Here is a 13,572-nt window from a genome sequence, read left to right on the forward strand (position 1 = left end):
ACCCCGGAGAGGGCCTTTCAGCCGCCGCCCGTTTCTCTCTCGCCTCCCCGCTTCGCCAGAAGGAGAACCTCGCCGGCTTTGAGCCGCAGTGCCCGCCTTCCTCTTCCCGCCGTCCCTTTTTTCCTTTCGTGCCCGGCCTTTGAGGGACGCGAAGGGAGCAGGAGGAAAATGCTTTCATGCTTGGGGGGGGGGGCAGAAGCCGAGAGCCGGAGAGCCGATCCCGAGACTGGATTCCCCCCGCGGAGATCTAGTGCAAGAACGACTGGGCCGGACCCCTTTCCCCGCTCTGAATAGCAACTGGGGGAGGGGGGATCTTGAACACCTTGAGGTCTCCCCCAGGATTGGGGGGGGGGGGCTCAGGAAGGGAGGCCTCTCCCGGCTCCAGCAGAGTTCCTCCCAGCCCGAGCGGAGACCCGTCTGGCGGGGGCGTCCCGGGGGTGTCTTGACCCTCCCCGCCCACTCGGGCTTTGCTGTCGGGCCAGGTCCGCCCACCCCCAGCAGCCGTTTGCGGGCATCCCGCCAGGGGGCGCTCAAGGGGGACCGGAGGGGCGGGGGGGCCACAGGCACCCCAACTGGGGCAGGTCCCCGAAAGAAGAGCCAGAGGCAAGAGGTGCGCGCGGGGGGGGGAGAGAGTCAGGCAGCCCAAAGACAGGGGAGCCCGTCGCCTGCAGAGCAAGAGGAGGGGTCGGGGGTCCCCTTCCGTGCTGGCCCTTTCCCACCTGCAGCCCCGCAGGCTGGAGTTCTACAAACACCCACACACATACACACCACACACAGGCACACGCAGAGGGAGGGAGAGAAAGCTCCCCTTTACTGTGACCCACTCAAGGGGGGGGAATCATTCTGGATTTGGTTTCTCATCCTTTTGGCATCTTCATTCTCATTTAAATCCCTTTCCCGGGCAGGCTGTTTTTTCAACTTTGCTCCTTCCTTCTCCATCATTCCATTTTGGTCTTTTACTGAATTATTGGGTTCTTTTGATATTGGTTTGTTTGTTTGTTTGTTTACTTACTTACTACTTACTTACTCTCTTTCCCCAGATTTGGTGGTTTTCATGAATCGTCCCCCAATTCCTCCCAGTCTGTGCGAGGCCCCTTTGATGCAGGACAAGGGCACAGCTCAGCCCCAGAAGGTTGGGGGAGAAGCCAGGATCACCCCAGACCTCTTGCAGAGTCTCTTCCCCAAAATTGTAAGAGGCAAAAGCCATGGGCCTTTCAGCCCAGGGAAGATAACAGAGCTGGAAGGGATCCTGGAGGTCTTCTAGTCCAGCCCCCTGCTCAGGCAGGATACTCCGGACCATCCCAGAGAAATGCCTGTCCAGTCTTTTCTTAGCCCTTCCATTTCACTCCTGGCTCAGTTGCCATTTTAATGCTTCAGCTGAAGGTTAATTGATCATGATTTCTCACATGTTGCTTGCATGTACACAGAGAGCTTACACACCGGAGACAAATTCCTTGTGTGTCCAATCACGCTTGGCCAGTACAGAATTCTAATTTCCACTCAGAGCTTTGCAATATTCGCTTTAAGATCTACTTCCTCCACCGATTCTCAGCCCAAGGATACTTATTGCTTCTAGACAACTTTTGGGTACCGAATTCTTCCCAGCTCCCTACCTAGGCAGTGATGGAGAAAGGTAAGGGGCCATCTTTGGGTGCTGCATTTCTGCTGGATCATGAGAGCTAGAAACTTTAAACAGTGGTAGAAAAACAAACCAGGCTCCCCAAGGTCTGTGAGTTGCCAGCAGTTTATTGCTGGATAAAGCTGATGAAGACGGGTACATTTAAATTTGGCTGCTCCGGTTTTGAAATGAAGATAACTTGGAGGTGTTTTGGTCCAGAAGTAGAACAAATAGATGCATTTCTGTACACTGGTAGAACGGGCAGATGAGGAAACAGAGGAAGTTTGATATGTGCCGATTTTGAGAGTAAGGTAACATGTGGACTGTTGCATTGATTGATTGATTGATTGATTGAGCAGCACCAGGCCAGAGTTTGGCCTTGGCCAGCAAAAGCTTCCTCCTCTTCCTCCATCTCCTCCTCCTCTTCCTCTTCCTCTTCTTCCTCTTCTTCTCCTCCTCTTCCTCTTCCTCCTCCTCCTCCTCCTCTTCCTCTTCTTCTCCTCCTCCTCCTCCTCCTCCTCCTCTTCTTCTTCTTCTTCTTCTTCTTCTTCTCCTCCTCCTCCTCCTCCTCCTCCCTGCCCCCTTCAACCTCAGCCTCTGTGCAGTGTTGACACAGGGGATGCCTAGAAGCTGCTGGAGCCCTTAATGAAGATGGATGGAGCAGTCAGCTTCCTCCTCCTGCCCCCCCCATCCCCCTTGCCTTGTAGGGGGGGGCGCCTCTGCCTGGCCCTTGCCAGGTTCCTCCTGCAGCCACCCAGAGGCCTGGGCAGGTGGGAGGTCACAGAGAAGAATCCCCAGAAAGGCTCCCATCTCTTGTCGGCCTGCCCAGGGCCAAAACGCAGCAGCAGTTGGACTGAATGGCCCTTCCCCTCCGGCTGCCAACAGGAAAAGCGGAAGGAGGAAGCCGGCTGACCATAGGGATGATCAAGAAAGGCAAGATGGCGGCTGCAGCCACGCAGAGCAGCACCCATAAAAACCAGCAGAGCTTTGTCTGCACCTGCCAGCCACCATCTTGCCCTTCTCGGCCATGCCTTGCAAACACAGCCAGGTCAGGCCTGGGGCAGGGAAGCAGGTTTCCTTGGGAAAGCAGGTAGATGCAAAGGTTCCTAAGGGACTGGTCGTAAATCGAGGGCAACCTGCTGGGAGACTCCCACAAGAGTCCACCAAGTGCCAAGATCAACCCTTCTGCCCGCCTTCTCCTGCTCTGCTCCCCCAGAGTCCCAGCTGACCGCCCAAGGACCTTCCTCGCCTGCTGCGGCCGTAACCCTGAACCGGAACTGAAGGACCTGGGGAGCCCAGAGTCCAGTTCTGCTGGTTCCTGGGCTGCAGCTGCTCAAGTAGCCAAAGAAGGCCACCATTTCCTCCCCTTGAAAAGGAGGAGGCCCACGGGATGCCAACGGCCGAAGACGTTGTGTGTGTCCAGAGTTGCAAGCGCACTTGCCTCCAAATGGAGACAGTGGGCCCACCGGGGGTCACTTGTGCCCCTCTTTGTCACGGGTGACGTTGAGCGATGGTCCCGCACAGGTCCTTCCCCTTAAGTCTGCCCTGTCAGCAGAGAGACGGATGGGCTCCTCGCAGGGGACGGGAGGCCGGCCATTTGTCATCCGTGGCTTGGCTGAACATTTGGGAAGGCAATGCGAGCTCAGCCCCTGCCCCTTGCCAACCGGGGTCTCCTGGCACGGCAGCCATCCTGCAGGGAGGGGGCAGAGAGGGAGGGTGATTTACGGCCGGCTCCTCCTAATTGCATTCCAGCCGGCAGGAAAATGGATGGACTCGTCTGCCTGATGGATGGCCCGCCCGGACCTTCATTCGGTTAGCTGGCCTCACGCGGGCCTAATGCGGGCACGGTGGGAAGGAAGATGGAGAGGCTGCTGCAGGAGGAGACCCTGCGGCCATCCCCCGGCCTTTCCAGCTTTGCAGACCGACAGGGGGGGTGAGGAAATGGTTCCGTGTGTGAGCATCAGGTGCGCACAGCTCCATGCATGAGCGACAAACACTCAGGGCCATGTGTGAAGTTCCCTTTGTGCCTGCTGCTCTCACAAATGGAGCATCACACACACGCCCAAATCCCCATCGCTGGCACAAGTGGAGCTGCATGCGAAGCCGCCCTCCCCTTGCACAGCCCAGTTACGAATGGGCTGCAGTCCACTCCTGGGGATTGGGGACCCCTGGTGTAGACCAGCCGGAAAAGTTAGGTGGACTGCCAGGGAGCTGTTGGTGCAGAAGCCGCCTGGAAGGCCAAGAAAAGGACACCTGCTCGGCGGGTCTAGGACTTCTTGGCTGGGAGGAGAGCCCTGAGCTGCTGGTCCAAGGCCCCCCCCACCCGAGCCCAGCTCAGGAGATTCAGAGGGAAATCAGTGGAGACTATCATCCGGGTGCTTTTCCAAAAGACAACTGGACTGTTTTGTTTTTCCTTGAAAATGTTTCACTTCTCATCCAAGGAGGAGGGAGGAGGACGACTGTGGGGTCCCTGGTGCTCTCAGAGCTGAGCTGGTTGTTTTCTTGCAGACGGTTCATGACCCAACTACGTAACATCATCAGTGCTAGAAAGGAGGAGGAGGGGGGGGAGGAGAAGGAGGAAGAAGAGGACGACTGTGGAGTCCTTGATGCTCTCTGAGCTGGGTGGTTTTCTTGCAGACGTTTCATGACCCAACTAGGTAACACCATCAGTGCTAGAAGGGAGTGAGGTTGGCAGAGAGGAGGAGGAGGAGGAGGAGGACCACCATCACCACCCTGGGGTGCTCAGTGCTCTTTGTTTTCTTGCAGATGTTTCATTACCCGAACTAAATAACATCTTCAGGGCCAGCAAGGAAAGGGGGCTGCCCTCCATTCCTGACTAGCACTGATGATGCTCCTTAGTCGAGTCACGAAACATCTGCAAGAAATCAGTCAAGCTCAGAGAGCGCCCAGGACCCCTCAGCTTCCGATTGTCCAGGTGATCCTGAAAGGCGGAAAGCAAGTAGCTAAGAACGAAGCGGGAGATTAAAAGCTGGCCTGGGCTCCATTTTCTCCTCAGAGCAAAAGGGAGCTCAGCTCGGCTCTCCCAGCCTTCGAAGGCAGCCGCCCCTGTCCTCAAAGCCTTTAGGGGTGGGAGGCAAGGATCAGAAAGTGGTTGAGGGCCGCGTGTTTTCAATTGTCAGGGTGGACCAAAAGGGAAGGCCTTTAAGCAAGGGAATTGCAGGATCCAAAATCGGCCACTGTTTGCAACTGGGGTGGGGGTGGAGGGGTCCCCCAATACTTTCGTATCTCTGCAATGTTTGTGGATAATGGTTAGTTCAGTGGTTCTCAACCTTTTTAATGCCGTGACCCCCCAACCGGTTATAAGTCGAGGACTACTCAACCGGTCGTAAGTCGAGGACTACTCAACGGGTGCAGCACCGTTTGCAGACTGAGACTTTTGGCGGGCTCAGCAGGGCAGAGACAGCCTGGACAATTCCTATTGGCTTTTGAAAGCCAATAGAATTAGACTCTGTTCAAGAGAGTCTATTCTATTGGCTTTCAAAAGCCAATAGAATCAAAGGGAGTAGCACAGCTAAGGAAAAGGGGGAAAAAAATGGCGGACTGCGTTGTTTGGCGACCCCCGTGAAATGGTCGTTTGACCCCAAATGGGGTCCCGACACACAGGTTGAGAACCGCTGGTTTAGTTACACACACACCCGTGGCATTATTCACAACAAGCACCTTGAAGGATTCATTGCTCTCTACAGAGAACGCAAAGGATGAGGAAGCCCAGTGTGTACATTCATACAGCTTTAATAAAAGGTACAACAGGAGAATATATGTACAGTCCAAATCCACATGCTACTACTGAACGCAGTTTAACTGGTAAACCCACACCGTCCCATTTTATCTGCTGAATCCAACAGCTGCGTTGCCCGGCCAGAGGAAGTCCCTTATGCGAATCCCAAGTTTTCCATTTTGTGCAAAAAACAACAAATAAAAAACACCTCTACTCCCCACCTTAAGTTTTAGAAATATCCCTCCAAAGTAATTATCCTACGTGTTTATTTATGCATGCGCAGATAGACCTGCGCGTGAGCAATTCATAAAGGACTGGTTGAGAAGCTTGTATGTTGTGAGGCATTGTGGTGGAAGCAAAGGGGCCGCTTTTCAATGCATTCTCAGTTTGGGGACAATTAAGCCACAGCATCCACCCTCCTTGGCCACCACCAATTCCAAAGGTAAATTTGATTCCAGGGCACCCCAAAACGTGGGGTTGAGAAAACTACTCAGAAGAGAGAACCGAGATGGAAAAATGTCCGCAATCCTGGCAAAACGGTTGGCGAGCTGCCCTGGATCCTGTGCCAGAAGGGAGCGTCGGCCAACTCCGCGTGGGCTGCCAGATCCCGTCTTGACACTGGAGCACCTGGCCTCCCCTCCAGAACAGACCGGTAGGCTTGCTCAGCTCCACCCAAAACTATGAGATTAAAAAAGCAGAGATTGGGGCCAACATGTCCTATGATGGTGGGGACAAAAGGTGGTTTGAGAATTCAAGGAAGGAGACATCAGGAAAACAGGGGAGACCTCTTCTCTTTAGACCAGGGGTCCCCAACTTTGGCCACTTTAAGACCTGTGGGCTTCAACTCCCAGAATTCCTCAGCCAGGCATGAATTCTGGGAGTTGAAGTCCGCAGGTCTTAAAGTTGCCAAGGTTGGGGAGCCCTGCTTTGGATGAGGGGGGATATTTCAGCCAAGGGCAAAACTAACCATATCCTGGCTCTGAACTCCGAGGGGACAAGAAAGGTGGGGAATTGGGCCCCTCTTTGTACAGAGAAGTAGGAGAGACGCCCCCCCCCACCTCCCAGGGACCAGACCCTTCTCAGGGGACATCCCAAGAAGCACCGATGGTCTTTGTCTCCCTGGTGAGGTTCGTATCTAGGCAAGGAGAGGAAAAGGCACCACCAGCTGGGAGTTTACTGCAAGTCCTTAGAACTGGCAGATGTCAGGACCCAACTGTCAAGAACCCACTGGGGATCAACCTGATCAACCCCTCCAGTCCAGATTCTGCTCAGATGGCTAAGACGGTTCCTCCAAGCTCCCCAAGGGAGGACCTCTCCTTCAGCATCGGTCTGTCCTTGGTTGAGGTGAGGTATTTTGCCCCGTTCCTTTCACACAAAATTTAAAACAAGAGCTCTCTCTCTCTCTCTCTCCTCCCCCCCCCCCAAATGGTTTGCATTCTTTGGAAGGTCTTCAGGATGATGAAGTTGCTTCAGGTGCGCTTTGACCAGCGTACGTGGAAGAGCCGTTTGCAGTGGGACCCTCTCAAAATGGAGAGGGATGTGGGCCCTACAGCCACTCGCCCAGGTGCCGGAAGGCTGGCCCTGTGGGTGGGGGTCGGGTGGGCTTGTTTGGGCTGCTGCGGTTGGCTCCATTGGCCAACCTCTGGGGCACTGCAGAAGTGGACAAGATCCAGGCTGGAGGCGATGCCAGACCTTCTCACCTCCCCTTGTCCGTGGCTGGATAAGGGCCAACCAGACGGGGGGTCTTTGGGCCCAGAGTCCAGCACGGATCTTGAACAGGATCCTTCGAGGGAGGGCAGCTGTGGCAAAGGCCGATCTCCACCCAGGTCTTGGTCCCCAGGTCAAGTGGCCGTGCTCTCCTTGCCCGGAACCAGCAGACCAGCCGATGTTCAGAGGTGAGGTCGCTGCAAACAGGGTCCCCGCCCCTCTCAGTGGCGGGATCGGCCTCATCGGGGCCAAGTGACCCACAAGGCAGGCTGGATTTGAAGGGAGGAAGAAGACGGATGACGGGGTCCCTCCGGGATCGCCCCGATCAGCTCTAGAAGCCGATGAAGCCTTGGACAGCTCCGACTGATCCAGGGATGGGAAGACGCTGGGCCGGCCTTGGGGGCTTTGCCTGCTCTGGATAGGAAGCTGGGCTCCACAGACCTCCAGGGCTCCCTCTAGAGTCAGGGATGTCAAACTGCCGGCCCACGGGCCAGTTGCATCATGTGGAGGCCGTACCCGCCCCAGCTCCGGAAGTGTAAAAAAGCTGTGATATGTCACATGTTGCAAGTGTAACACCCATGCTCTGGGTTCTCCCAACGGCCGGCCAGCCATGTGGCCAGAGTGAAACAGAAGGAGGGACTCCCTTCTCTCACGGGTCAGGAGAAGACGGCCCTGCTCTGCTCCTCCCTAAGATCTCTCAGGGCGCGACAGAGGAAGGGCAACCGGAAGGACCCAGCCAAGCCCCACAAGAGGTGGGAAACTCAAGGAGACTAGAGGAACTCAACAGGGCCGGCCTGCTTCCTCTCCCCTCCCTTTAGTGGAGAGTTGCACACTCGCCTCAAAATGTCCGTCTCAGGACCTGTGCAATGCGGGGGGGGGGTCTTCTATGGCTCAACAGCGAAGACAGCCCCGAAGGCAAGATGGCGGAGGGCCCTTGGCTGGGGAGGGGCCCCCTTTGTCTGCTTGGTCCACAGACATTTCAGCGAGAAGCGGGGGGTGCCGAGGCTCCTGTAAGGCACTTGTCCAACCAGTCAGGCTCAGCCCTTCTGCAGCCGAACGGCTGGACCAGCAGACGGGGAGAAAGGGCTTCGCACCGAGGTCCAAGAAGTGGGCTTTGCTGCCTCTCCCAAGTGGGCCAACGAGCCATCCCAGCGGTCTCCAAGCTGGGCCACTTTTAAGACGGGTGGACTCCAAGCCCCGCTGGCTGGGGAATTCTGGGAGTTGAAGTCCACCAGTCTTCAAGTGGCCCGGCTTGGAGACCCCTGAACTATTTCATGGAGGAGCCAACAGGGAAAATCTGAGACAGACGAGAGATGGACCCCGTCCTCTCTGGCCACAAATCCCCACATTTGGGGGGGGTCTCTAGGTGGTTTGTGGGCAGCTGCTTCAGGGAGGGGCGGCTGCCCTGCTGTTTGGCTTGAGGGAAGCTGAAAGTCACATAAAACGGGGGGGGGGGATGTAATATTCCTCTAATTATGGCTGTGAATTATTTGCCACATGGTGAGTGGGATCCTTGGCACAAATGCAGGCAGAAGGCAGCGGCGTCTAGGGGCCAGGGCTTTGGCAGGGGGGGAAATCAGAAAAAGCCAAGATGGCAGCCACTGAACCCTTTCAAAGGAAAGAAGGGGGCTCCAGCTGCATGGGCTGGCCGCCATGTTGACTTTTTTGACCCAACGAGGCTGGGCAAAACCTCAGAGAGCCTTCCCCAGAGTTCCGTTCTTTTCATTAAAAACAGGAGTCTGGGGTTTTTAAAACACAGTTCTTGTTTCCTGTCGGGCGTATTTTAATCCCTTTTGTCTGTCAGAGGAAAAGGCTTCCCATCCCGGCTGAGAAATCGGATTTTAAAAAATGGATCGGCAAAAAATAGAGAGGAGGGCACATACAGCCGAACGAGCAAGAGAGGAAAGGAGACAAAATGGGGGGGGGGGTGAAACGGGGGTCCGGGACACCCCACAGGGGTGTTTCTTGTAAATGTTTCCCTTTGAAAGTGTAAATTGTTCCCTTGAAAGCAGGAGGGTCCCGCCTTGGCCACTCGAAGGCTTGTGGACTTCAACTCCCAGAATCCCCCAGGCTGTATGGAGAATTCTGGGAATTGGTCCACAAGCCTTCCAGTGGCCAAGGCGGACAGCCCTGCATTAGAGCTTCATTGACAAGGTGCTTCTAGGAACCCGGAAGTGCTGACGGGCCCCTGGCCTTGGCCTTCCTGGAAGGCTCTCTGGGGTTCTGAGCTTCCAGTTCCAGGAGCAGTCTTCCCCAAGTGAGCCAGGCTCCTCCAAAGAGGGGCCACCACCAAGCAGTCCCGGGAGGTGACCAGGCCCCGCAAGCTGCACGCCACCAATCCTCCCGCAGCAACGCTGGTTCCCTGGAGCCACTCCACCCCTTCCTCGCGGCAGCTGGGCACAGGCCCCGCCCTGCCAAGCCCCCCCTCCGCCCACCCGGGGCCACCAGGCGGCTTGCGGCCCCTCACAAGTGGTGGCTGCTGCTGATGAGGGTGCGCAGCTGCTTGGCCACCGTCTCGATCAGCTTCTGCTTGTCCCTCTCGTTCTTCCGGAACTGGGCGAAGACATTGTTCTTGCGGCTGGTGTCCTTCATCCTGAAGCAGGGGAGGGGGAACACTCCGTCAGACAGAAGAACACACACACACACACAAACACATAAAGACGCAGACACACACCCTGAAGACAGCAACACAGGGGCTCCTGAGCGGTGGAGACTCTCCTTGGGGAGAGCTGGGGCAAAAGGGGCCAGGGGTCTCCCCACCAGAAGCTGAGGTCACCCCACTTGGAGAGGCGTCTGGTGCGGAACGACCTTAATTGTGCAAATGACAACTGTGTCATCCCATACACAACTTGAAGCTACATCTCTCCACCTGGACTGCTTGAAGATGGTGGACGGCAACTCCCAGAATCCCCCAGCCAGGCAGACAGGAAATGAAGAGGGGAGGAAGTAGGAGAGGTTGGCGTGCCCACCATTTGCACGATGGGCAGAAGGAACATCCTGAAGGTGGCAGGGGTCTTCGAGCGTGCAACGAGGACGCCCCACATGCTCAGTCGGTGCCCAGGACACTGTGGGGCTCAAGGCCCAGCAGCGGAAGGCGGAAGGGAGACCCCAGGTGACCGAAAGGAGCTCTGGAGATCAAGGAGCCAGGGGAAGGGGCAACACGGGCTTCCTTCTAACCTCTGAGAGGGGTGGGCAGAAGAGGAGGAGGAAGAGGAGGAGGGGGGAGCTGGCTGGCTGAGATGCCTCTCTAGGGCCCTGGCCTAGCCAGCGAGGTGGAGATAAGCGAAGGGACTGGCCAGCGTCTTCTGCAGCCCGGTCCAGCCACAGAGCCCGTCCCAAGGCAGGGGAAGATGCGGCTCTGGAGGTCTCGCAGGGGCTGTCTGGGCCTTTTCCGTGCCCCTCTTGCAGGACGGCCCTTCCTGATGCAAGGCCAACGTGGCTACACCGCCAAAGGCGCAGGAAACGCTGCCCCCTTCCCACCAAAGTGGGACCTATTGTTCTACTCGCGCTTGCATGCTTTCAACCTGCCAAGTGGGCAGGAACTGGGGCGAGGAACGAGAGCCCATCCCCTTGCATGGAACGTGGTCTCGGACGTGGGCTGCCAGCTCTCCAGCTGACAAGCTCAGCGGCTTTGACCACCGAGTCGTCGCGTCCCAAAGTGGGTCAACGCAATGGCCTTCGGCCTCTGGACTGAGGGTGACCACCAGCAGCCAGGGAACCCAGCCCGAACACTACGATTTGCAGGGCTTGACCAGAATCAACCCCTCGCCGGCTCGGTTAGGGTCCACGCCAGAAACAACAAGGAGAAAGGAGGGGTCCAAACTCTCAGCCCCAACCGCCCCGTCCACAAAGAGTGACCGCCAGCCCAGCAGCAGCCTTTAGAGAACGGCTCAATGTCTGTGGAGCTTCTCCGTCATCGGGTCCCGCTTGTCCAGAGGGTGCTTTTTCCGAAAGGCAACTGGACTTTATTGGGGGTTTTTTACTTTGAAAACCTTTCGCTTCTCATCCCAGAAGCTTCTTCAGTTCTGACCGAAGTTCTGACTCTAACGAGTTAGAACTGAAGAAGCTTCTTGGAGGAGAAGCGAAAGGTTTTCAAAGTAAAAACCCAATAAAGTCCAGTTGCCTTTCAGAAAAGCACCTCTGTGACCTACGAGGACTGGGAGGGTCAGGTTCCAGGACGGGGCCTGGGCGCCCTTTGCACTGCACAGGCTAAGCAGGCCAGCCAAGCCACCCCACCCATACTTACTCTCGGGAGATCCTGTGGGGAGGAGGGAGGGGCAGGGAGAGGAGGGAGAGACAAACCAAGAGAAGTTAAGCAGCGGCTGGCACAGCGGACTGTCCCACTTCCCGGCCCTCCGACTCCCACCGAGGCGCCATGCAAGCCCTCCAGCATGGGGGCAAAGGGGGCAGCAGCCGGGCCGACCTTGGCAGGTTCCCCTGAGGACCACAGGGAGCTTGGAGCGTGGCCGAAGAGGGGGAGCCCTTTGGTGGCTCCAGGTTGTTGCCCTCAGCCCCACAGTCCCCAATCTGGCCCCCAAAGAGCCCCAATGGCCGTCCAGCCCAGCAGCCAAGCCAAGGCGGCACATGCAAGCACCTTTGCCAGCTCAACCCCGTCTGCCCCCCAGCTCTGCTGCTGCAGGATAAGTGCCAGACAAGGGTCTTGTCTGACCCAGGGACTGCAGAGTGTGTGTGTGTGTATTGTCACCTTCTCCCAGGGGCCAGACGGAGAGGACCAGCAGAGCCCCAAAGAAAAGGCCTCCAATCCACTCGCACTCAGGACCTCCATGTGGTCCGCACCCCATCTTCTCCTTCATCCTCCAAGGAGGGCCTCTTCCCCACCGCTCCATGAAGCAACTAGGGAGGGCCTACATACAGCCTTCCACATTTGTTTCCTCCTTCCTGTGTCCCTCGTTTCCCAAGGTCTAAGCCAGGGGTAGGCAACCTCGGCTCTTTTATGACTGGTGGACTTCAACTCCCAGAATTCCTGAGCCAGCCTGGCTCAGCTTGGAAACCTCTCCCTTTCCCCTCAGCATGGCTGGCTCAGGAATTCTGGGAGTTGAAGTGCACGAGTCATAAAAGACCCAAAGTTGCCTACCTCTGGCCTAGGCCACTTTATGACTCGTGGACTTCAACTCCCAGAATTCCTGAGCCAGCCATGCTGAGGGGAAAGAGAGGTTTCCAAGCTGAGCCATCCTGGTTCAGGAATTCTGGGAGTTGAAGTCCACAACTCATAAAGCGGCCTAGGCCTAGGCCAGGGTAGGCAACCTTGGCTCTTTTAAGACTCATTGCCTTCAACTCCCAGAATTCCTGAGCCAGCCTGGCTCAGCTTGGAACCTCTCCCTTTCCCCTCAGCATGGCTGGCTCAGGAATTCTGGGAGTTGAAGTCCACAAGTCATAAAAGAGCCAAGGTTGCCTACCCCTGGCCTAGGCCTAGGCCGCTTTATGACTTGTGGACTTCAACTCCCGGAATTCCTGAGCCAGCATGAGAGAAACCTTGGCCCCTTCATGGCTTGCGGACTTCAACTCCCAGAATTCCTGAGCCAACATGGGGAACTGCGGCCTCTTTATGACGTGGACTTCAACTCCCAGAATTCCTGAGCCAGCCTGGCTCAGCTTGGAAACCTCTCCCTTTCCCCTCAGCATGGCTGGCTCAGGAATTCTGGGAGTTGAAGTCCACCAGTCATAAAAGAGCCAAGGTTGCCCACCCCTGGTCTAAGCCACCTGCTGAGCAGAGTGACCCAGATCGCCCAGGAGATTTCAGTCAGATGGACTCCGGGATGGGACCTTCCTCAGAGTGAGCCTGACACACAAGGCCTCTGGCCAAAAAGGTACGGTAAGAAAGAGAGGAGGACTGTGCAATTGAGGGAGACTATAGTGAAGGCCTTGGGCCCTGGGGATTGGCTGTTATGCAAAAGCTCCTGCTAGCAGCACCCTCTCCACAGCAGATGAAGTGCTTGCGCAAGTACAGATGAGGCAAAACGCGTCTCAAAAGCAGCCACTGTCAGAGGGACCTTGGCGTCCTCGTGGACGATCACTTAAACACGAGCCAGCCGTGTGTGGCAGCAGCTGCCAAAAAAAGCCAATGCCATCCTGGGTTGTAGAAGCAGAAGCACAGAATCAAAATCCTGTGAAGCATCAGTACCTCTTTGTAAAGCCTTGGTAAGGCCACGCCTGGAAGGCTGCATCCAGTTTTGGTCACATTACAGAAAAGAGGCTGAGATTTTGGGAAAAGGGCAGAGAAAGAAGGACTGGTGGGGGGGAGACATGATAGCAATCTTTCAGTATCTCAGGGGCTGCCACAAAGGAGATGGGGGGGGTGTCAGATTATTCTCCAAAGCACCAGAAGGCCGGACAAAAAGCAACGGATGGAAACTGACCAAAGAGAGAAGCAATCTGGAATTAAGGAGAAACTTCCTAACAGTGAGGACAATGAACCAGTGGAACGGCTTGCCACCAGAAGTTGTGGGTGCTCCATCACGGGAGGTGTTTAAGAGGAGACTGGACAACT

At 56.3% G+C, this 13,572-nt stretch overlaps 1 protein-coding gene across 3 annotated transcripts in view; it reads right to left on the reverse strand.

The window, feature by feature from the left end:
- Window positions 1–5,355: 5,355 nt before the first annotated feature.
- EXOC6B (exocyst complex component 6B) overlaps window positions 5,356–13,572 on the reverse strand; it is a 168,123-nt gene continuing 159,906 nt past the window's right edge. For 2 of the 3 annotated variants that reach the window (XM_039333912.1, XM_039333910.1), the window contains one exon: window positions 5,356–9,657. In XM_039333912.1, coding sequence (XP_039189846.1) covers window positions 9,528–9,657 — 130 coding nt within the window. In that variant the 3' untranslated portion in view covers window positions 5,356–9,527. Of the gene's footprint in view, window positions 9,658–11,129; window positions 11,323–13,572 lie in introns of those variants that run through there. The other variant, XM_039333911.1, reaches the window with a different exon arrangement.

Source organism: Crotalus tigris, unplaced genomic scaffold (genome assembly GCF_016545835.1).
Source record: "Crotalus tigris isolate CLP2741 ecotype Arizona unplaced genomic scaffold, ASM1654583v1 scf7180000024513.1755786, whole genome shotgun sequence".
Taxonomy (NCBI): domain Eukaryota; kingdom Metazoa; phylum Chordata; class Lepidosauria; order Squamata; family Viperidae; genus Crotalus; species Crotalus tigris.